Source organism: Cygnus atratus, chromosome 3 (assembly GCF_013377495.2).
Source record: "Cygnus atratus isolate AKBS03 ecotype Queensland, Australia chromosome 3, CAtr_DNAZoo_HiC_assembly, whole genome shotgun sequence".
Classification (NCBI taxonomy): domain Eukaryota; kingdom Metazoa; phylum Chordata; class Aves; order Anseriformes; family Anatidae; genus Cygnus; species Cygnus atratus.
In genome coordinates, this window is record NC_066364.1 from 11,955,943 (window position 1) to 11,980,350 (window position 24,408).

Sequence of the window (24,408 nt, forward strand, 5' to 3'; positions counted from 1 at the left end):
CTTTGTATAGTATATATCCAGTTCCTCCTCTGTTTTTTGTCTGTGACAGGCAGGTAGAGGTGTGGTGACTTTTTGGTTTTGTCTTTTTTTTTTTTTTTTTTTTTCCATCCCCAGAAGCATAACTTAAAGACACACTGAGATGAAGTCCGTGATGGCTCTAAAGACAATAACTGCAACAATAATCTGTGTTACAACACAGTCCATACACAGATGCCTTTCCACTGAAGGGTTCCCTGTAAAGCCCCTCTTGATATTCAATAAACTGTCAGTATTCCACTTGGAACACCATTTTTTTTTTTTTTTATCATGGGAGAGACAGAGTAAACTGACAACCCATCGTGGACCGTCTTTCTAGATTTCTAGTTTTCCAGTCTAAACCGTCTGTGTGCCTCTGATCAGTTTCCTAATTGCTGGCTCTTTACTAATTGATGGATTTAGTATGTGTCAGTTTTGTGTCATCCGTGTGTTACCAAAACTTGCAACCAACCCCTGCCAGTTGTACCTAGCGAGTAGCAGGCTTGTGCTTGAGAGTTCAAAAGCTCCTTTTTGGACATTCACTCACCTACACCTACATGAAATTATCTGTTGTCTGAAAGTGTTCACAGCCTAACTTATTCTTCACTTACCACAACAGCCAAAGCCACTTTAGTTCGGTCTGTGCACTGTTAAAACATTTGAGATGAGAGGGTGCAAAGAAATGTTTATGGTTTAGAGTGGTTTAAGCAAAAAAGTTAGTTATGAAGAAAGACTTTTCTTTTGAGGTAACTTGCAACTAGCGTTGTGTTAAGATTTTGTAATTTTGATAATGTTTTTTGATCATTATAAAAGCATGTTAACGAACTGTTTCCTGCTGTTACATGGTTTGCTTTTTTTTTTACACTAAAGAAAATGTATATTTTAATTAATTTTCTGCTACTACTGAAGATACAAACTCCAGCAGATAAGATTATAGGTAAACTGTTCAAAGATTAAAATAAGATGTATGGTTGTCTTTATTTTTAACTTTATTTACTTAAAGGAAGGTATTTCATGAGCAGCAGAACTAATGAAATTTGCATTTTTGTGGACTGTTTTCTCTAAAAAACACTTTTCCCAGTGTCCAGTCTGGCATTCCTACTGGAAGAGACTTCTTATGCTCTGTCTAGTCCAGAGCCGACTGGCTGTTTAGCATGTTACTGAATGGGATACATAATGGCTGAATCTCCCATCCTTTTCTTTTGGCAGGAATACTAGTTTTGTTCTTCCTCCTCTGCTTTAATCAACTGCTGATTTTCATAACATTATCACCTTTGAGACCTACCTGAACAACTTCAACTGAATCTGAAATCTGGCTGTATAAATGTTAATTTCCTCAGACAGAGGCCAGACTTGTGGCCACTTAATCCAGCACTAACAGTAGTTTTTACCAGCAGATTTCCTCAGCCTTTATGTAATGTTATGAGCAAATTATAAGGGATTGATCAGACTACAGAATTCACAATTTAGAGAAATTTGTACCAGTGTAAAAGAAAATGGCAACTAAAGTAAGTGGGTTGTTTAAGAACACAAATGTCTTATTCAACAAAGAAAAGCAGATTCTTGACACTACATACTCTAAAATTATTCTTTCATTTCTGTATTTCTTATTTTTCATTAGGAATGTAAATGATTTCTGAGTGAGAGAACTTCTCCATTAGTTTTAAAGTAATATCTTTAATTATGGTGGATTTTCTATAGGTATGATAAGGCAATTGTGTCTTTCAGAGTAGCCGTAAAGCTCGTGAAGTAATGCAGTCTAATAATCCTCCAAGAAATTGTAGAGAAGCTTTCACTGCTGAAGGTGATCAAGTATTTGACAGACGATACTATTCTTCTGACTACCACAGACCCAAGTATCTCAGCAAAGATGTTGAAGCAGAAATAAGGTTAGCATCTTGTAACATTGTGTTTCTAAAAAGTGCATTTGTTGACGTGAATATTAGAATTGCATGTTTGCCTATTTAGATGTATGTGCATGAGAGACATCCACCCTCCACTACTCTCCTGTTTCTCCATTTTCTTTCTGGGATTTACATTTTCCTTTTTGACAACTCTGGACTCTTGAGAGTTTTGCATTCCTATTTCAATGCCTTTACTTTCAAAATGTTAGTTTCTCTTTAAAATATGTTTCGAGTTTATGTTTAGAGCTGTGGTATTTCTTTATTGATCAGCAAAACCATCCAATGCATAAGATTATAAACTTAAGATTCTTTTTGTGCTTTTGTACCTTTTTTTTGACACTTGCTAACTTATACGTGTATGTCTGTGTCTTTGTATGTATATAATATCTCGGTATCAATTTTTTTTTTCCAAGTCATTTGGAGAATGAAGTTGCAAACAGGAAGGCGCAGTTGACAGCATGTCAGCGACGTTTGTATTCCGTTGAAAATGAGATTAGGCAGAATGAAGATCATCTTCATCGTCATCGACAACACCAAAAAGAACTACAGGTAAAAATAGGTGTTGTGTTAATCTTTAGACACTAATCATTTTTTTCTTATTTCACTTTGACTTCTATACTATATTTTGAGTGGGTGATAGTTTTTCAATATTTATGCTTACCTTTGTTCATTTGGCATTTGTGCAAAAACACAAGGGTCTACGTGCTAGTATCTAAAGGATGTTTTCATTGTTTAGGACAAAGTGATTCAAGTCGTATCAATTCTGGCATATGTTGCTGTTGTTCTGTATAATATCTTTTTTTTCCGTTGTACTAAGTCTCACAAATTAAATCTCTACTTCTTTTTTGTGGTGCAAGAAAGGAGTTGGAAGGAAGTTGCTGCAATATTTGATACAAGTTTCTTTTTCCTGCTTTCTCCTTTATTTCTGTTAAGTCTGGCCTATTAATTCCTAGAATCTTGTTTCTCTTTGTGCTCTTCATTTATGTGCTTTACATGTTTTAATAAATTGAGTGTTTCATGCTTTTAAACTTTGGCTTAATCTGATTTTCTGTATAAACCATTTACAACCATGAGTCTTTGTTTCCTGCATGACTTCCAGTTTTGGTAGGTAGGACATATATGTGGTGGCTAATGACGCTACTGTTAGGCAACGTAAGATGGTAAATGCTATATAAGTAAAATACTAATATATACTATATTAAGTAAATTACAAATAAGAACAAGCAAACAAGCGGCACGTGAACTCTTATTAATTTGATGAAGACAAGTATTTGAAGGATATGAAATATATTTTATTCATGTTGAAAGGAAATGTAGTAATAATGATTTTAAAGTGCATGTTACTTTCAGGGCAAGTTCTGCCTTATTAAAATGGATTCCATAGGTAAGTGGGAAGAATACTCTTCCCATGGAAGTAATGAAGCTAAAAGAATATATTACTTTCTATATTGACTTCAATGAACTTATATGATCTTTTCTTATAAGGTAAATTTAATATATTTTTCCAGATAAAAATGAGAACAACAAATGCAGAAATAGCAGATCTTGAGAATACAGAAGAAAACCAGTCAGTGGACATCCGTGTATTGGTAAGAAAAAATTATTGAATTATGTCTAATAAGGATGTGAAATAATGTCTTTGAATGTTGATAATGATTTAAAATAAGAAACAACTAAATACTGTAGATTACCATCTAGGGCACAAGTTGGATAAAATAGTGAAAAATGTTATACTTGAGAGAAAGTCTACAGTTATCGCAATGGTAGTATTTTTGGTGAGTGTTCATTTGTATATTTGGATTTTCCTCTATTTCTCACCTGCTTCAAACCGATGGTACTGCAGGGTTATGGAAGACAAGGTGGTGTTATAAAGGAAGGTTCTGTGCATTTTCTTTCATCATTCTAGATATGCAGTGCCATAAAACTCTAGGTGGGGTTGGGAAGCAGTGATGTAGGTTTGAAGGACAGAAGTAGCATCTTAGAAGCATAGATGAAGATTACTCTTTACCGTAAATTATGTCACAGCACTGCTTCTCTGTCCTGTATCCACAGTTTCTTGGTTAATGGTAAACTCATCATGCAGTTTTAAAGTTAAAATCCTAAGGAAGGATTGTAGTATTGTGATTCCTACAAAGTGCTTATCCATATGTTCTTAGAATGTATAGTTATTAATTTAAGAATAGAGTAAAAATGTTTGGTAATCTATTATAATTTGTTTGGTGGTCGCCATGGAATTTTAGCTGTTACTCTGTAATAAGCTAATGTCTACAAACAATCAAGATCTTAATTCATAGAGTCAGTCTGACAAATGCTGTTAATAATGTTGACTACAATTGTTTTGGTTAAATTCCATGCCATGGGATCAGTGAGAAGGTAACTTGCATAACCTTGTACCTTTCCAGTAAGTTGTCTTTCAGCATGTGAACATACTCATGTGAGTAAACCCTTCAAAACATACTCAAAAAGTAAAGGACTGGTAAATACAAATTCTGTGAACTCTTATGTTTTGTTTCAAATCTTGTTTTGTTGGTTTAGGAAAATGTAGATTGTTTGTCCTTTAAATGAAATGGAAAAGATCATATCTCGTTGTAGGGGAGTGTCTTCCTATTTTTTTAATTGAAAAAAAAATTGGACAATTATTCAACAACAAAATTTTTACTGTTGCCTTCTGACAATAGTCTTATGCAGCTGGTAGTTTTACATGTTTACTTCTCCTTAGTCTTTTCTATGATTTCCATTGGTGTTTTTTTTCTGCACTTTCTGATCACTTCTATGTATTATTTGCTGTTCTTTCACTTGTTATTTCTTTCATTCCTATGCTGATTTCACAGTTGTCTGATTGTGAAAAAGAATTTTAGCACAATACAAGGTTCCATTTACGTCTATTTTCTGAAGTTTTGGAATATTTGTCTTTTCAGAGCAGAAAGTATATATAACAGTGATCAGTTAGGAATGGTGTAATTTTCTAGGGAACAGTGAAAATCCACTTACTCTTCCTGTATTCCTCTGTATATGGAATGTACATCCTCTGTCACAGATCCAGAAGGAAGCCATAATGTTCTTTGTTTAGTAAATTACTGTAGTAAATCATTAGCATGGTTAATTCTTCACAAAATCCTAGCCATCCCAAATTAAGTCACCTTAATTTTCAGTCAGATAAAGAGGTTCCACATTTTCCTTTGCTATTTGATTTAGTGGCCTCCAAGAGAATTCATCAGTCTGTTCTTTTGAGCCTTCGTGGCAATTACATTGGGCTGTTTTTATTCTTATTAGAGAGCTTAGAGTATTGCATATACCCTGGTAATGATAATAAAATGAAAATCATGTAGAGTAATGTGCAAATGTATGTACTCCTTTTGCTCTTCATTTTAAAATATTTTGACAGGAAGATGTGGCTGAAGAAAATAAAAAAAAGATGGAATCTGCAAAAAAAGAAATGCAGGAGCAAAGCAGAAGAATGGAAGAACTGAACAATGTTCTCCAGGAGGCTGAAAAAAGATTTGAAGAAATAAAAGAAAAAATTCATCAAGTAGAAGAAATTGCTGGTCCAATTAAGGTACCAATAACTCCATGTTGTATTTTTTGTTCCCTTTGTGTGGCAACAGGAATGAGGTTAAATGGAGGCAGGAGAAAAGAATATGTTTGTTCCTAATACAGTTAAGAGCTACCTATGAAAATAGAAATAGGGCGTTCCCTCCAAAGTATGTCAAGAAATAAGCTTGGCAGTATTTTGAAGATAATGTTGATTGTTAAGTATTGTTGCTATAATATTTCAGGTTTAAAGATAGGTTATTTTGTTTTCAAGTGGTTTTAGTCAGGAATTGAAAAGGAAGGAAAAATAGTTTAATTGAATTTCTCCTTTAAGTGCATCATATCTGTTGTTTTGGCTTATTTGTTTGTTTTTGCTAAGGCCTGGCTAAGATATGCAAAATAGGTCAGTTTTCAAAATAGATTTTGTAGTTCTGTATGGAATGGTTGTAACTCTGTGAAGTTACATAATCACAGAAGGTACCATTATATGGTTCTGATTATTCAAGGTTACAGAAGAGACCTGGAAATCACAGAGAATTAAGAAAGCTTGAGATAAGTAGCAAATTGAAGGTAAATGCAAAATTTTGGTATTGGCAAATAGAATCCTGATAATCTTATGCTTTCAAGAATTAATGGTTTGAAAATGAAAATAGAGTCCAGCATATAAACAGTATTCTAAAGTTGTAGAATGAGGAAACTTGTATGGAATGAGGAAAAAGTCAGAATTATCACTATAGGAATCTCTTGTATGCCTCACATAAATTGTGTATTGATATTTAGTCAGCTAGAATTAAGAAAGCAAGAGCAAACAGAAAGGGGAAGGAAATAGTTAAGGAAGGCAACTGAAAAATATATTAGTTACATTAGTTATATTTAACTATTGTGACAAAAAATAAAATAGAAAACAAAACAGCATGATCACCTGTGAAGGGTGTGTACATATTTGAGAGATGCTTAGGAATCTACCCCATACAGTTCACTTTTCACATCTGGAGTTATTCAAAAATAGGATGAATTAAACAAAGCGGACTCAGAGGTAGAAAACAGAAAACGTCGTTGGCAGCACTATGAAGACAGAAAGAACGAACATTTGGCTTGCATAAAAAAACATAAGGAATTACTAGCTGCCAAAGAAAAAGAATTAGAGGTAGGTTTGTTTATTTTTAATGGAAGTTTTATGGTCAGGATCCTTCGAAAATTTGGTAATAAATCATTCTTCTTGTACAACGTACAAACCATGTTAATGCTCAGTTAAATTGAGTATTTTCTTAGCTGTATTCCAAGCTGTTCATATCTAAATCAAGTAAAATTCACTTTGTATAAATTAATCAAGATCTCTTTGTCTGGCAGAGCACCATCTCAGTCTTGATAGGTGAGTTAATGGTTATCCATCTGGGACTCATTTTTCTACATTTATGCAATGCAAAGATTAGAATGCTTTAATCCTAAAATACATATTTTAAGTTAAATTGAATAGTATTGTTTTGCTTTTTGGATGCTAGCTTTTTCTCTTGTACAGATCACATGCCTAATCTTTTGCATACTTCGCTAATCTGGCTTTACTGACGAACTCTACAGTCACATTCCTGAAGACTTTTGGAAGATTAAGCCCTGTTGAAATAGGGTGCATTTAGTTCCTCATTTAGATGTATTAGATCAAGAACTGTGAACGTATGAAAAATTCTCAGATGGGTACAGTTCTTAGCACTGAAGTAACTACCTACATATGAACATTTATAGTAAAATTGTTGACGATAACAGTAATTTTGCTGTAATAACTGTACACAAAGAACAATACGAAAACTTGCTTTTTCTTAGAGGCCTTGTTTTTTTCCATAGGACAAAATATTTGTTGCAAAGACTAACAGACTTTTTAAACCAAGTAACAATTGAATTTCAAACATTACTGTAGGAAAAAACTGCACAGGCTAGGCAAATCTACGCAGAGCGCATTGAAGTCAGCAGAACTGTTAAGAGTCTGGATGCAGAAATGAATCGCTTAAGAGAGAGGATAAATTCAGAAAAAAATCACCATGGGAACAGAGAAGAAATAATACAGTAAGTCATCTTTAATGTCTGTCTAGTTCAGGTAAGATGGAAAAGACTGGGGAAACAACAGTTTTCTTACGCTGAGTTTATGCGTTTTAATACTTAAGTGATGTATGAAGACTTACAAATGTGCGGTAATGATTGTACAGTCAATCAGTACTGACTGGTCTTAGGAGAGTTGAACTGCCCCTGTAGTGATCTTACACAGGGTTGATACTCTGAAGTTACTAATAATCAGACACTTGCTCTTTTAGTATTTAGAGGTACCCCAGCTATGACTAGGTGGTGTGAACAAAGCTCACTGTTGCTCTGGGATGCACCGAGCATTAAGCATGCTTCTAGTTTGAGTAGCTAATGTAGAATTTAGGCGGTTACTTGAGGTTTTGACTGCATTTCAAGAAAACAATTTCAAGAAATCATTCCTCTTGGATATGGGGCGCCTAATCATTATTTCTCCTTAGTGCGAGAGCTTCCATTTAAAAGGAAAACAAATAGAGGTAAAATGTAATAATTTGACTTGTTTTCGTTCATGAAAGATGGCTTTCCTAACATGCTGAAGTGCTTTTAGCTTTAACTTAGAGCCTCACAAAACATTTTTTGTGTGAATGTTTTGGTTATTAAATTGTTTTTCAGCAATTGCTTGGTTTTAATGTAATGCATGCTAATGCTAGACTTTCTGTTAATTAAAACAGGCAATTTCTTGATGCAAAGGAAAGATACGAGGATGCAAACATTAAAGTAAAGAACTTAAAGAGATTTATTATGCTGCTGGAAGAAATAATGACACAAAGATTCAGAATATATCGACAGTTCTTAAGGTAGGTTAATTATGCTGTAATTTCAGTTTTCAGATGATTAGCATGTAGGTATGTATTTCTTCAATAATATCTTTGGAAAATAAACAAACAACTATTCCACACATAAAATTATATTTTATTATAATTCGAATGAAGAGCTGAAGAGCTGCAAAAATGTTTTCTTTTGACTTGCTGGCAGAGGTGTGTGGTTCAGTGGTGTCTGAGATTGTATTCTATGGCCAACAAAATAAACTGGTAATACGTAAATTTTGCCTGTACTCCAGAGAGTAAATTACAGAGCAAACCCATGAGAATTAGGTATTTTAAAGATGGTATTCATGATGGTCTTAGAGTTAAACCTGTTTCAGAGCCTAAATGTTAATGCTAAAGTTATAGATCCTTATCATTGGAAATTTTCAAGTATGAGGCTGACTGATATTTGTCACACATGGTTAAGTATGCATGAGATTCATTTTGACAGTACTTTTTTCGATTTTTCTTCTACGTTCTTGAAAGTAGAGATATTTGCTTTAAATAAGCCAGCAGGTATTAGGCAGTTTGAGGAAGCTGTGAGTGAGTGCTCTGACACACTTGACAGATCATACAGATTACCTGATATTGGACAGAACAGGGACAAAAATTATACTTTTTTTTTATTTCAGGTCCCATAATATTTCTGAGGTGAGGCAGTGCACAGCTGATGAATCTCCACCAAGTTCTAGTGATTGTGTCAGCACAGCTACTAGTCCTTTGCCTTACTTTTGCCTTGCATAGTTTTTTAACCTCATCTTGCGCCCAGTACCAATATTATTATGTCTGACATTTTAGAGTCTGCCTGGACTGACAGCTGGAAAAACAACATAATCAGTTGAGGCTGCAAATATTTTTCTTCACACCAAAGGCCTCAGCTATGCTCACTCAATCCAAGACAGTTCTGTTTCAGTTCTTGTTTTTGGACAGTAAAATATCAGCAATATGCTAACATTGAAATAATCCAGCCTATCATTCATTTTCATTAAGTCTAGTTATCAGTGGTATGCTCCCATAACTTCATTGTGGGCCAGCCACTCTTTCTCTGCCCTAAGCTGAAAAATCTTTCAAGACTTTTATTCAGGACCTGCGATTTGACAGCTTTCTCTCTGACAAAGTGTCTGTACTGGGAATGCACCACTTCTTTCTTGCTGCAGTCCCTTACTATCCTGTACCATGATGACTTCTTGGTGGCTTCTTTTCAAAAGGACTGAATTTTTTGTCTTTTCCAAAAATGCAATGCAATCCTTTCTTGTTTATTTTTATTTATTTTTTTTCAGCAGAAATTGAGGGGTATCTTTGTTGGTTCTGCTTTTTGTACTTTTCAGTCTGGGATTTGGATGGGATTGCCAGTACAATCATGAGAGATAGTAATGATCAAAAGAATCCTATCTTTTGCATTGGAAGTATAGAAATGCCAGTTGATAAATTTGTACCCGCGGAATCTGATACTTGCCTTTTGGGGCCTATAAGTGTCAAACTGAGTCTTGTTCTTAGTGCTTGAATTTGAATATGAATCATGGAATCATAGAATGGTCCCACTCTAATGTGTACTAAAGAACCATAGTAAATTCTTGGAGGAACAGTGTTGTATTGTCTGCTGGAGACCTATGTACTAGAATTGAGGAAGGAAGGGAGTGCAGAGGGAATCAGCAATGTTTAATTCTTGGAGTCTAGCAGAGTCCTTGTAAATTCTTCACTATGCTAACTGTGCAGTACTAACACTGGATAGGGAAATAGTAGTTAAGTCTAGTTATTTCATGGTGAAGTTGTGAAAGAAGCATGTCAAAAGCTTCTGGTTGATTGAAGCAGGGATTAAATTTACAGAAAATATAAACTCTGTACTTCTGGATTTCTACACTTGTTACGTAGTGTCTGTAATTTCTCTCCGATGTTAACTGCTTGAGAGTATAATGGATTTGGGGAAAATGCTATTAATGGAGTAGGGTTTAGTATTTGAGATGATGTGAAACCGTTGATTAAAACATTTGTTGTGACTTTTTCAAATGTCTTAAAACTTGGTGAGCTAATGTTTGTTTGCATGATTTAACTGATTTAAGGCTCCTTTCTTTACGATGCAAACTGTACTTCGACTACTTATTACGCATTCGAGCTTGCTGTGGAAAAATACTTTTCGACCACAAGAATGAGACACTTTCAATAACAGTAAGTTATTTGATATTATTTGAAGCATGATAATGTGTGTTAAAATAGTGTTGTTTTTTTTGTTTGCTTTTAATGTCAGCTGCTAGAGCATGTATTGCAAAGAATAGAATAAATTGTTCTCCCCTCTCCAAAAAGTGATATGCTAAATTGTAGCACACTGTTGAAAACAAGCAAGAATAAAGCCAAACTGTATCATTGTCGTAAATGGGGATGTTGCTAGATAACGTGGAATAAAAGGAAGATTTACTTTTTATGATTGTGTAATGTCTTATTGCCTTTAAATGGTTGATGGCTTCAATGTTATGTTTTCTCTGTGTATTCTGTAAGTTTGTATCTTTTAACATGCATCCCAGAAAGTCTTAGTCAGAGAGTATTTATTTATTTTTTCTGTGGGAGACTTCACTTTTAGGATTTGAGGAGGAAAATGTGTAGTGATGACACAAATACTTGTTGACACTCTCTTCATTAAGCAGGTGAAGGATAGATACCCAAAAAATTCAATTTCGTATTTTATGGATTCAGTTTATTGCCTGTCTTTATCTTTTTATGTTTTTGTGACTCATATTTCATGTTTATCATGCATGAGATCTAAATATAGTCAAGGAAGATTTAAAAAAAATATGAAAAAAAAAAATCTTTATTTTCCTGCTTAGTTCATTAAAAGTAACATAATTAACAAGACAAGAAAATACTTAAGTTTAATCCTGAATGGAGAGTGCCATAAGGTGTCATCATAATTAGCGGAAGGGAATGACTGTTTACGATTCACTTGTTCTGGTAAAGAAACTTCCTTCTTTAAGCTACTGTTGTGAATCAATTACCTGCTTTTCTATTACAGCTGGTAGCCATTGGATTTTACTGTGATATAATTATATTTGTTGACAGTTATTTAATCTGTTTAATAGGTATTAAAATAGAGAATTGAATAAGAAAACATTGGCAGAGTCATCTATTTAATCTGTTCAGTGCATCTTACTATGGTGGAGAAAGTTGCAGTGATCCCAGAAATGTGTTTTAAAATGGCTAGGAGCCATTTCGTTCTGGATTCTTTCTAGAGTGGCAGTGAGTACATAAGCTGCTCCTCAAGTGATCTCTCTCTGTTCACATGTAACATGTTTGCAGTTACAATAACTTTTCTTTTAGGAAGTCTTCAAGTTTAAAAAGTATTGTAATATTTTTATTTCAAGGTTCAGCCTGGAGAGGAAGACAAAGCTGCCCTTAACGATGTGAGATCTTTATCAGGAGGTGAACGTTCCTTCTCAACAGTTTGTTTCATTCTTTCTCTGTGGTCCATTACTGAATCTCCTTTCAGATGCTTGGATGAATTTGATGTCTACATGGTATAGTTTAAACTACATTTGCTATTCTGATTTGTATAAATTAGCAAAATAGTTGAGTTGTGACCTGTGGTTGGTTAGAACTTTTAAAATACTATAGGTAACAGTAAATGATATTAAACAGAAGTGCTCATTAGGGGTCTTGTTTACTAAGCTTAATGACTTTTTTTGAAGCTTAATGTTTTAAAATTGGCTCTGAGAACTAGGAATATCACGTTACTCTGCAGGCTTAAATCTCAGTTCAGCAGAAAAATCATAAAATAAAGCTTTTTACTTCCCCCGGCAGTTCTTGCTGTTTTTGTCACAGGTTGCCTCTATGTTGCTGTGACCATCCTTGGCTTATCAACATGCCTTGGCTTCTACCAGTTTTGAGACTGATATAAAGATATTTATATATATATATATATATATATATATATATTTATGGTGTATATATATATCATAAAAATATAAATATGTATATATACATCTTTTTCAGACCTAGAAGGGAAAAAAGGTGGTGTACTTTATACATAAAGAATATCAGGAAGGAGCATATGCGCTTAAGGTGGTCAAGCAGACATATTTCAGTGTGTTTGTCTGTGTGTGTGTTAAATGACTGAAGTTTCCCTGTTGTAGAACCAACGACATAATCATTGATTCCACAAGCAAACTTGAAAAGCTTAGGTCTTATCTTACGAATTAGTTGTACTGAAGTTTACTCATCTGTCCAGAAAACAGATGGGTAGTCAGAACTGTAGCCCTGCAGAGAACTTTAATGTCTGTTATTCCATAAGTAATTCCTCAACACCTGTCTTTCTACTGCTGTGCCAGTAAGCACACCATAATGTGTTTCTGCATTCCATCTGTAGTCAGTGTTGCTGTAATCCTGGAGACCCACCACAAGAGGACCCCATCGGCCTTTTTGTAAGGGAGATAAATTCATGTGTGACACAGTGTGGAAGCAGAGCATTGTTTAACCCCTGCTCATCATATCCTCACATTATACATCTTTTTCAGTAAGCCTACACAAGGGAGTTGTTAGAAATAATAAATAAATAAAAAATCAGGCTACATAGTAACTTAGGTTCCATGCAGCCCTTAAATCCTTTCAGATAATTTTGAGGCAGGAATTTATAAGAAATGTTATTCAACTAAAATAAAGTTCCTCTTAGCATACCAATAAAGAAGTATTACACGTGTATATAAAAGCTGGTAGAAAAGTAATGTGAGTAGGAGTGTGATTGTTCTGATAGAAGTCTTCTATTTTGCATGTATATTAAAAAATAAAGTTTAAAGATTTCCCAAACTTCAGTTCATAGCTTTTAAAATTTAACCCTAGTGTTTCTCCAGTGTTGTTTTTGTTTAGCTAAGCTTTACTGTATATGTATTAATTCAGGTAGGTCTTACTATTAAGATACTTTCTAACTTATTTATTACTAGGTAGTTGTCTTAATCTGTGCAATAAGAAGTCAGTGAAGTATACAGCCAGTATAAACCTGATAAATATTTTGTCTTTAGGACATGGTTAACAGAAGAATTGCAATGGATATGATTCTGAAGGTGGCTGACTCTCAGCATCATCGGCAGTTCATTTTGCTCACCCCACAAAGCATGAGGTAATAATGTTGTGTTGTATCTCCTAGTAGAAGTAGGACATGGAAGTTGTATTGCAAGGAGTATCACTTAAAAGAAGGAAATCTGAGGAGAAGAGTTTTTGTGATTTTCAGTGGTAGAACATTAACAATTAAGCAGTTCATTGCTGATGTTTTTAGGAATTTAGGAGAATATTTTTCACTTTTCCATATGTAATATGGTAGCTCAGTGAAACTTGAATCATTTTATCTAAAGTAGAGGAGGTTTTTGAAATGTTTCCTTGTATGGAGCCAGGTGGGCTCCTGGTCTCCCCTCAGAAAACTGATTGAATGTTTTGTGTTTTTCTAATTTTCCTATTAATATTACTGTACTTTTAATAGGCTTATATTATTTGAGTTGACTTTTTTAAATCTAGAAGCTGATAGCTTGCTTTTTTTTTTTGTAGCACCCAGATCTTTTTAAAACAAACAAACAACAGTCCTCCATATAATTCTATGGTAAACCTATGCCCAGTTAAGGGGACAGTCACTGTCTAACCTTATGCATACAATTCTTCTCTGCTAGCCAGAAGTAATCAGTGAAGCCTGCAGAGGATAATTCTTATCACATTTTTTTTCCTGGTAAATATACAGAGATCTTGAGCAATCTTCAAAATGAGGTTAATTTACTGTAATTATCTTGCCTTCCTAATACCTGGGGGAGAGGTGGAGGCGGTGGGGGGGTATTCAGTTACTTAATGGAAATGCTTTGAGGGAATTTCTCAAACTATTCAATAAAGTAGTAGGAGCTATCACTGGAGAAGCCAGTGTGTATGTTTAGTAACTTCATTCTTAGTATGATGAGAGTAATTATACATGTATAAAGTGTGTGCCACTTCAGGATCTGTAAGGCAAATAAGAACCATATTTAATTGTTACTTAAATTGGAGTGTTTCTTAAAAAGTACCTTTTCTGTAACTAAGGTAGTCTAATTGTTAGAAATCAAAGTATTGAGATCTGTCATTGAAGATCTGTCACCTGAAGCTTTTATTTGAGTCTTGCTCCAGTATCGGTTCAGTGAAGTCAGATCTTCACCCTATGCTACTGTTTTAAAAGGGTCCAAGAAAATAGATGCAGTAATTTTAAGGCCAATATGTAATGGAAAGAATCAAATGGAAACAATAAAATTTGTGGAGAAGATGCACTATTTAAATGATGCATACTTTATTTTTAGTTCTCTGCCTACGAGTTCTCGTATTCGAATCCTCCGAATGCAAGACCCTGAAAGAGGCCAAACAAAGTTGAATTTCCATACTAGGAATGAAGAAGAAGAGGATCATTGAGTATAAAGTGTATGAATATGGCACAATATTGAGGGTAAATGTACACTGATGCTTGTAAATTCCAGTTGCTACTGCCTGTTGCTGGATAAGAGGCTCTCTTGTTAAATACGCTCAGGAAAATAAGTAGTTCCTGTTTTTTATTTTTTTAATCTCAGAACTACTTGTATGTGTTCTTTCTTACAGCCGAAAGACAAGAACAATTTTCATGATATCAACTGAGCATTCAGGATTTTATTTTAACGAGCAACTATTAGTTTTTCTTTCCTTGGGGGAAGGAGAGAAGGTGGGAGAAAGGGGGATATGACATGTATTTTGTATAACTGTGGAGTACTATTTTAATAAACAAAGGGAACTAATACTTGTGACAATGATTTAGTGTCTCTGCAGTCTTCAAACTGGCTTTGAGTTTAAAATTTGAGTTTCTACTTAGCTCTGCTTTATTTCTTGAACGTGTGCTAATACATGCAGTAAAACATTGTTTATTTACAGTGGAACCACAGCAGCTGAACATGTAAAACTATTACTTCTTTCATAATCCTGAATTTTCATAATTTTGAAAATGAAGAACTTTTTTCAGTTTATTTTCTGAGCAGGAAAAGGTATTGATCCCTAAATTTTATAGGGACTAGCTTGTGTGTCTTAGGACATGTGCTTATAAAAACTAGCAAATTATGTCTTCATAATTTTATATTCTTAATTCCAATTCTTGCACAGACTAAGTTTGCAGGTATTCATTATATTAACAAAATGATGGGAGTCCTTCAATATAGAGGAGCAAAGTGGCATAGTTTTAAGAAATAATATAGTAACTCATAGTAACTTTTCTAGGTTGTGGGCTTCCCAACCCACCCCACTCCCCCAACCCCCGACTATGCTTCAGTAGTTAAAATAAGCTTCAGTCTTACTTTTAAAAAATATATATTTATTGGGGGGGTAGAGGGAGATTTTTCAGACTGCCACAAATTAACTTTCCTTCTCTCCTGTTCTCTCTCCATGAATTTGCAATTAATGGGAGCTGTTCAGAAACAATCAATTTAGAGTTCTGCCACTAGGCATAATTCTTTTTTTTTTTTTTTTTTTGGATGATACAGGAGCCATTAAGATTATTGAAAGAACAGCTCTACAGTTTCCAGAATTATTTACTGAATAGCAACTCCTCAGTAAAATATCTTTACAGTTTAAGTTTAAAATTGAATTTGTAGCCGAATTTAGTTTTAGTCACTGGATGGTATTTTGTGTTTATTAAATCTGTTTAGTTTTTAAACAAGTATTTATTAAATTTGTGGGTGTCTCTAAAATATGAAAACTGGCTGAGAATTGAAAGAAATAGGCTAGAACTGCAGTTGGTTTTCTTGGTGCATTCTTACTTTAGGAATTAAATCTAGTGATCTTTTTAAAGACTTTGAATGTTTATTTCTGAAAGCCTAGGGTAATGGGCCGACACCAGACTTGCAGCACGCTTGCCGTGTCTAAGAAGAGGTTACTGACAAAACAAAGCCAGGCTTTTCATTGAAGTGTATGGCAGGGGAACAAGAGACAGTGGCCCTACATTGAAATGTGGACGTTCTGACTAGATAAACACGGGAGGGGTTGTTCACGATAAGGATATGAGGCATTTAAACATATTGTCCTGACGGGCTGTAGAACCTCTATCCTTGGAGGCTTTCAGTTTCTGAATACTGCTGCACCTCCTTCCAGCAAGGGATTGCACTAGAGTTCCCCAGAGGTTCTTACTCAAGGATCCCGCAATCCTGTGATAGAATGAAATGGAAGATACTTACAACTTGTTTAGAATCATGTGAAAACAGCATGGAAGGACACACGCAGATTGCATACTTGGCAAAGCTTTTCTGGAATGTGAACCCAGCTTGTTTTTTGGGGCGAGTCCACAATACTCTTAAATGGTCTTGAACCACCTGTTCAGTTTGACTTGACTTTATGCTGGAACTGGAATATATTTCAGACCCTTTTACCATGAGAACTGATAGAACGGTAAAGCTTTATTTCTTCCTGATTTTTTTTCAGCTACCAAAAAACAAAGTAAGAGTGCAGAGGCAGGCAGGAGAAAAATGTTTATCTTCATTATTATTTTTATAATGGTTTGCAGGGAGAAAAGAGGTTAAGGAAAATTACCACGTTCCTACTGAGCTAACACTTGAGTTTTCTCTCAAGTTTTCTACAGACTTACTTGAAATATTGGAGGAACTAGCGATGACTCTGGTCTTTGATTCAAATCATATCCTGTATTTATTCTAATCTACCATTGTACTTGAAGAAAATGTGTGCTTGGCTGTATAATAATTATAAGTAATTGGTTTCGTGATAGAGGATTAGCTCTAAATAAACAATTACTGAAGCAGTTGCTTGGATACACTTATTTTTGCAGCGATCCTACTAAGGTCTCAAAGCTATCTTCTTGGTTCTTTGAGTTTACTATACCAACTACCTAGAGATGGTGATGTTACATTTGAGACTGTTTGAGCTGTTGGCCATTTTGGATGGCAATGCAGTCCTTAAAGGACGCATTAAAGTAAATGGAGCCTGTCAAACTACATACATTTGAGATGCAGGGAAATGCGGAATGATGTACTGATGCCCTAATAAGTATGTGGAAGCAAAAAATGCATGAAATCCCAGGATTATTCAACATCCTCTCTACCATTAGTAATTTAAGCCTAGGTGGAAACAATGGGCATGTCATACTCAGAGGTATGTTAGATTTTTCAGAATTTTTATTTTTAAGTTACAGCCAAACATACAAAGTATACTGCTATTTAATTTGGCAAGGATACTACCTGTGTAGTCGAAGTAAAATTCTGTTTTTTAAAAAAATAATGTAACTGAAACTTCTGCATTTTGTTGTTTGGAATATGAGGAAAATTAAATAGGAGAGGATGGCTGTGGTTGTGGTCGTGATTGTGGTCATGGTTGATTCCCCTCCCTCCCCCCTGAAATACTTGTTAACAAAATGTGTTAAGCAGTGTGGTGTTTTTTCCTCAATTTTAAGGTGAACTTCACTTTTAACATTTGAAAGTGGAGAGTATGATTCGTTTTGTCATATTTTATTGTCTGATTTTTAGCTATTGGGAGTACTGTCTCATTTCATAAGGCAAAGAAGAAATATCAAACATGCAGTGGTGAGCTTCTCAGACAATTTTTTTTTTTAACCTACGAGCAACAGCCTTTATTTAAAGCAACTGGGAAACCTAGTATATAGGAAATATTATCTGCAGTCTGCTAGTTCTCCATGCTTTCCCAGGGCTGTGTAGAACTCATACTTGCCACGGTATAGACATAAACTTGATTGCACGTAGAACTGAGGACAAAAGGGGGTTCTTTTAACTACCTCTTCTCAATAATCATGCTGTAAGGTTAATTTATCAATAACAATTTTTTGATAATATCGCTTTATTTTATGCCTGTATTAGTTTCATATCGGAAGAGGAAAGATTCTCACTTGCTGGGGAAACCATGAAACCATGAAAAGACCAGGTTTAGGCCAAGCAAATAAACTATATTCGACTTCCAGCTGGCTGAAAAAGTTATGTAAGCACAGGTCTCGTAGGTATACTGTCAAATCTTAGCATTAACATCTTAGAGGATAAACAGCTGCTCTGTTGGTAACACAAGCACTACAACTGTTGGTTTTGTATAATATGACTCTTCTACCGAGTGAGTGCAAGAAGTTTTCTTCATGCTTTCATAATGAAATATATACATTTCCCAGTACTACAGTGACAGATAATTATAGAACTTTTTTTTTTTCCTGTTACCATGCTGAAGATGTGAAATAAGAATTAGGGGAAAAGGTCAAATGTTATAAATTTATTTTGGGACATATATATTGCAACCTCTGTGGAAGCTTTTGAAAATTCAGGCAAAGATCAATACACTTCCAATAAAACCTTTAAACTTCCAATAAAACAATATTTTAAACATTATATATATATATTTATATATACTTTTAAAGGGATCATTTTAGCAGGATTTGCTTTTTTATACTGCATTCCTCTGACATAGCTCTTTCCAGATTGAAGGGATGCAAATGAGGTAAGAATTAAGGCAAACCTAAAAGGCATGCAAATGAAGTACATTTATATCCACTGACAATACAAGCACGTGTGGATCAGACTCAAGAACTGAGGAAGTCTTCCCTCTGTCTGTCCAGTACTACTTTACAGCAGAATGGTGACATGGTTTATAATAAACAGTTAACATTACCATGGGAATTCAGTGTCACTAACATTACTCAGCCTAGGAGACACAGAGCTAGCATCAGTAAAACATGAACAATAAATAATATAATTCACTGCAGCACAGGACTGCTGCACAGGCTTCAGAGGAATAGGGCTGTTATGAAATGACAGTGCACACATCACGTTGTGGCAGTTTATTTTTATAATATATACTTTTAAAATTCTTTAGCAAATGACATTCTCATGCACACAAGTGTTTCAAACACAAGAAGCAAGTCCATTTATAGGTAGTCCAAGCAAATTTTTGTGTGTGTGGAAATAGCTGCAAACTGAATGGAACATTAAACTTCTGTGCAGTCTATGATGCATTGTACACAAGCTCATTTTTGAATGTCACACTGCAGGAGTAATACAATGGAAGGATCACTCTTTGCAGCTTCTTTGAATTCATCCAGTGTGATCTGGTCGTCTTTGTTCTTATCCATCTTACTGAAGATCTTGTCTACCCGCTGCTCAGGCGTCAGACCATCCTCATTCATTTTCATCATTATCACAGTGCCCACCATTTTGTAGATGGCCTTTGGGAAGAAACCACATAGAAAATTCAACATGTGATTAACTGGATTTTTTTTTTTTTTCCTGATATGTTCAAATTCTGGAATGATATTCTAACAATAAACTGATTGCCAGTTTCCCTGAGGATTTTTCTTTTTCTTAGAATCTGATGTCCTTTCACTTAAAACAAGGAAGAATGGATTTTACTTTCTTCTTTAAATATTTATTTAAATGGTTGCATTTTGTATATTAGAGTAAATTTCTTTGGTTTTCTGTTTTACAGTGCAAAGCTGTTGTAACCTATTCCCTGGATGAACTATTTGTTTCTTTTTAGTCACTCCCTTGAGATATCCCCTATAAGCTATGAATAAACAGTTTTAGAAGTCATCTTCTTTCAAAAGTTTTCCATGCATACATGTGAGCAAAGTCAGGCAGTAACCATGGTGGCTAGTAGCTGGCAGATGACTAGGGAGGTAAACTATGCTTCCCCTTATATATGACGGTCGTCTTAAAGCTGTGAAAGCTCACTTAAAATACTGCATTGTTATCCCTGTAAATTTCTGCAATCGTTTAAAGTTAATCTCCATTAAGCTTTCAGCCACTCAAGCTACAAAACAGTAATTTCATGGGTGTCAAGTGGTTTTGAGATGGGCTTTGTAAATCCTTTGCTCTGCTGTTTTTATGCTTAATCCTTTCATCAGAAAACAAATTCACCTCCTGATATTTAAGAGCTTATATGCACATATGTACTTGCAGCAATTTTCAAAGATTACACATCTATTAAAATGTTAGTGTTTGTACCACATATGCATGAGTCAGTATAGGATATATATATAAAATGCACTTTTTTAATGATACAGTGCAAAGTCTCATGTGCTTAAAGTCTAAAAGGTATGTGAAAAAGTAATTAAACTTTACTAATGTTCAGACACGTTCTTTTTGAGTGCCATATTGGTCTCACCTCTATAATTTCCAGCATTTCCACTCTTGTAATTTTACCATCACCATCCAGGTCATACATGTTGAAGGCCCAGTTTAGTTTTTGCTCAAAGCTGCCTCTTGAGGTGATGGACAGTGCACAAATGAACTCTCTGAAGTCGATGGTCCCATCTCCATTTTTATCAAAGGTTCGGAAGGCATGCTGGGCAAACTTTGAAGCATCTCCATACGGAAAGAACTGCAAAATAAAATGATAACTAGAACTGTGGGTAATGCAAGGGAGCTCACTACGTACCTGCCTGCAAAATACTGAAGTAAGACATTTATGAAGATTTGCTGGTGGGCTTTGTGTAAAACTGAAAACACATAAGGTAAACTTCTGCAATAAAGTGTAATAATTATTAAAAAAAATATTCCTTTGAAAATCTGTTTGTTTACTGCAAAATGTATTACAGATAGATTTAATGCTGAAGAGATATTGTAAGGGAAAAAAAAGGCTAGTTTAACTAGATGACCCTTAGAATGCAATCGGGTACAAATTAGAAATTACACCTAATAACAGTGGTGTAAAGCAGCAGTTACATTCCATACATTCCATGGTTTTTTAGCAATTTTCTAAGGAAACATGTTTAGTTGATGCAGATTGCCATCTTTCAGCCTTGGAAGTTCAACCCAGTGATTTAAATTCAACCCCATCAGAGAGATGAGCAGAGCTGCCTCTGGCTCAAGCTACACCTGTGGCATTTTGCAGTTCATCTCATGGCCCATGTTATTTGGAGGAAGCAGTTCCTGAGCAGTAACGAGTTGGGATGACTGAATCCTATTTAATGCTGTGAGCAGTGCTGAAAACACACCTTGGGATAGTGCAGTGCTAGGGAGACAGACGGTGCTTTGAGTGGCAGAGCCAGGCTGGCATTCATTCTTGTCTGATCTACACCGCATTTTAAACTATTTCAGATTGTGTGCCTGCTGCTAATTCTGCAGAGCATTTACGTTTACAACTGTTATTGTTTATTGCCTTTATTGTCAGACTATGAAATACAGCAACCAAGGTGAATTTTAACAGTATTTTTTCTGCTTAGCAGTAACCAGCCCTTGGATTGTTGCAAGCAACTAGATGTGTGGGCTTGTTGTTACAAAAATGTATTTATTTAAAAAATCCACATATAGCTTGAAAAATCAGGAACATATGTTCTCTTTTGCCAACAACACAATACAAATGCATATGATGAAAACTGAGATTCAGTTAAGCAATACAGGGCAATGCTGTTCATGCTTAATATCCACTATCAGTGAACACTGACAGTCACTTAGCAAAGTATTTCAAATGACCATCAGATGTAGGTTTTTGGCTCATATTTTTCCTCTGAAAAAAATATGATTTAAGATATTTGAAGCAGTAGTTTCTGTTTCTTTCTGTGGCCCAGTCTCAAGAAAATATATCTTGTAAGAAAGGGAGTTTAAATAATTGCAGCGAAGGGACTGGATGCAAATAATGCTTGTTTCTGTATTCCTGGCACAGTGCCCAAGGGGTCGTAACCTAAAAGTTACCTCCAAACTTATTTTCTCTGATATTAACTTTTCAGACACAATTCTGGACAACCTTTGCAGTGCTGTACAGGTATGATTACAACGTGGTCTCTTCTCTGGCTCAGTGGCATTACAGTCATTGCAAACATTGCTTCTTGCTCTCAGAAGATATTGCAGGGCTAAATTCTGTCCACATCCATCCATTCAGAATACTGCCCTGTTGTGAATTACCCTACAGGAATGAAGGATTTTGTATTATCACAGAAGTGATGTCAAATATGCTCATCTCACTTCCCACATGTCTTTTCAGGAGCATAGGCTGGAGGCACAGAGAGAGAGGGACATGCCGAACCCCTTTTCCAGAGGTATTTTGTTCAGGTTAACATTGCTGTTAGAGCTCCTGTTTTCCCATTTGAATCTGTATGGGTCAGCATCCAGCCGCTGGCTCTTGGCTCCTTCTCCCATAGCTGAAGTATACCAGAAGAACTAAAGAATTGAATTTCAGTGAAGAAGGTCACCTATGAAAATGGCTAAGAGGTGGCAGCCACTCAGAAATACCCGAGAGCCCCAAGATGAAGTGGGGGATTAGCAGGGGTCAGTGGCTGGAGATGCCGAAGACCATTTCTAAATTATTCATGGGGAAACGTGAACACATAATTCAGTCACTCATTAGATGAGCATAAGCAAGCTGTGCTTCTCGCTTGTCTTACAACATTGACCTCATGTAACAGGGAGAAAAGCATCCTCCCAGTTTTCTCATGCAAACAGGACAACAATTTTTCTCTTCTGAGCTGAGGAAGGTGGTGGCATTTACAGCTTAGCAAGGGGAACAATTGGATTTGAAGCCTTTTTTATTTTCTCTGTTTGGTTCCCTCTGGGAACAAATGCAGTAAAAGGTCCTTTAGGGATTGAGGACACTCTTCTCCAGTCTGTACCTGCTGGTTTGTATTATTTTTAGCCCAGAACAACTCAAAAACAATGTCAAAACTTGTTTAAAAACCTGCTTGAAGACTTCCATTGTCCATTGGCCCATTCTGAAATGATTCATTAATAAGAAATGAAGTAAAAGAAAACTGAAACAATTGCAGAGCAAAAGAAGCCAGCTCTGGCAAAATATTATTTATCTATAAAGATACAGCGAAGCCTTAGCAAGGTGTAAAGGTCTTTTTTTTTTTTTCTTCATTAAAAACAGGCTGTTAACTACGTTAAATTAGTCTTAGCCAAGTGGAAATGGAAGACAAGGCTCACTGGAAGACAAACACCAGTTTTGGCAGGAAGGAATATGAGGGTGGTTTAGTTCGCCTCATATGGCACTCTGGCATAGGCTCACTGAATGCTTCACAAACAAGCACAGAAACACAACAGGGATTCTCAGGGGCCTACAGCAGCTGGGCAGGTCCTTAGGATCCTCAGCCTCCTCGGGAAACCCTTGCCCAGGTGATGAATTTACACGTTAAAGGCAGCAGTTCCCTTCTGCTGCAGCGGTACTACTGAAAAGTGCACTCTCATTTTACACACCAGTCAGGTATCCTGCTTTACCCTTTACATCCAAAAATCAAGGCCAGCTCTACCTGCCTGGGTTTTTTGCAGCACTCAGTTCTATGGGTGACCAAACATTGGTCATTTCTTTATTTCTGCTTGTCTAGTCCCATCTCTTTCCTGGCCTGTGCTTTTTTCCAGAACGGTTAGCTCAACAAGCTGGTGTGTGAAGAAACTTCTCCACAGACAGCTACTAATTAGGAGAGGAAAAAGGAAGAGAAAAATACAAGTCCCTCTTATGTTACCACTAAATTTTGGAGGAGAAGAAAAATGTCTTAAAGGTGACAGAGCTGGGACCAGCTGAGATGAGGGTAAATGCAATCTTGCCACCCAGCAAGTCTTAAACCTCCAAGGGTCAGTAAAAGACTACTGCAAGAGATTGCAACTGGCAGGCGGTGCAGCTGGCTCTCATGGGAAAAGCCTTAGACAATTCCTGCTACAAACACATTTTAGGAAGTAGCTGTTTATCCTATTTATCTACTCTGTTAGGTTTTCTTTCACCCCCTTGATAAGTTTTCTAGCCACACGGTTCACCTTTGAGAGAGAAAATGAGCACTTCGAAAATTGGAAAGTTTGGCTTCTTTTGGAAGCTCAGACTAATGGGTTTTGTAGCCATCTCCTTAAATTTGAACTCAGACACCAATTGCTGCTGGTCAAGCCCCATCTTACAGATCCTCAGAAGAAAGAAGCCCTTTCAAGTGTATTTTCCTAACAGTTGTAACAGCTGTTACCCACAATATTTTCTGTAGAGGGACCAATTTCAGAGACGAGGTCTTATCCCCAGCCATGTATGTCAGTGTTATCATTTTAAGCTGGATCAGATACAGTTTCCCACTCTGCAGAGCCACAGCGTTAAATCTGTTTGAAACCACAGCGCATGAGCATGATGGATATTTTCATCATGAGCTAAAGCTGCGGCAGTAT

At 35.7% G+C, this 24,408-nt stretch overlaps 2 protein-coding genes across 4 annotated transcripts in view; one reads left to right on the forward strand and one right to left on the reverse strand.

The window, feature by feature from the left end:
- The window catches only part of SMC6 (structural maintenance of chromosomes 6), a 35,128-nt gene extending 17,669 nt beyond the window's left edge, over window positions 1–17,459 (forward strand). For both annotated transcript variants that reach the window (XM_035562534.2, XM_035562535.2), the window contains 11 exons: window positions 1,744–1,904; window positions 2,333–2,468; window positions 3,428–3,508; window positions 5,305–5,475; window positions 6,460–6,597; window positions 7,363–7,508; window positions 8,192–8,317; window positions 10,387–10,492; window positions 11,680–11,832; window positions 13,330–13,427; window positions 14,617–17,459. In XM_035562534.2, the coding sequence (XP_035418427.1) occupies window positions 1,744–1,904; window positions 2,333–2,468; window positions 3,428–3,508; window positions 5,305–5,475; window positions 6,460–6,597; window positions 7,363–7,508; window positions 8,192–8,317; window positions 10,387–10,492; window positions 11,680–11,832; window positions 13,330–13,427; window positions 14,617–14,725 (1,425 nt within the window). In that variant the 3' untranslated portion in view covers window positions 14,726–17,459. The remainder of the gene's footprint in view (window positions 1–1,743; window positions 1,905–2,332; window positions 2,469–3,427; window positions 3,509–5,304; window positions 5,476–6,459; window positions 6,598–7,362; window positions 7,509–8,191; window positions 8,318–10,386; window positions 10,493–11,679; window positions 11,833–13,329; window positions 13,428–14,616) is intronic.
- Window positions 17,460–19,100: 1,641 nt separating this feature from the next.
- Window positions 19,101–24,408, reverse strand: part of VSNL1 (visinin like 1) — an 88,406-nt gene continuing 83,098 nt past the window's right edge. For both annotated transcript variants that reach the window (XM_035562536.2, XM_035562537.2), the window contains exons 3-4: window positions 20,438–20,653; window positions 19,101–19,499 (exon numbers count right to left, since the gene is read on the reverse strand). In XM_035562536.2, coding sequence (XP_035418429.1) covers window positions 19,302–19,499; window positions 20,438–20,653 — 414 coding nt within the window. In that variant the 3' untranslated portion in view covers window positions 19,101–19,301. The remainder of the gene's footprint in view (window positions 19,500–20,437; window positions 20,654–24,408) is intronic.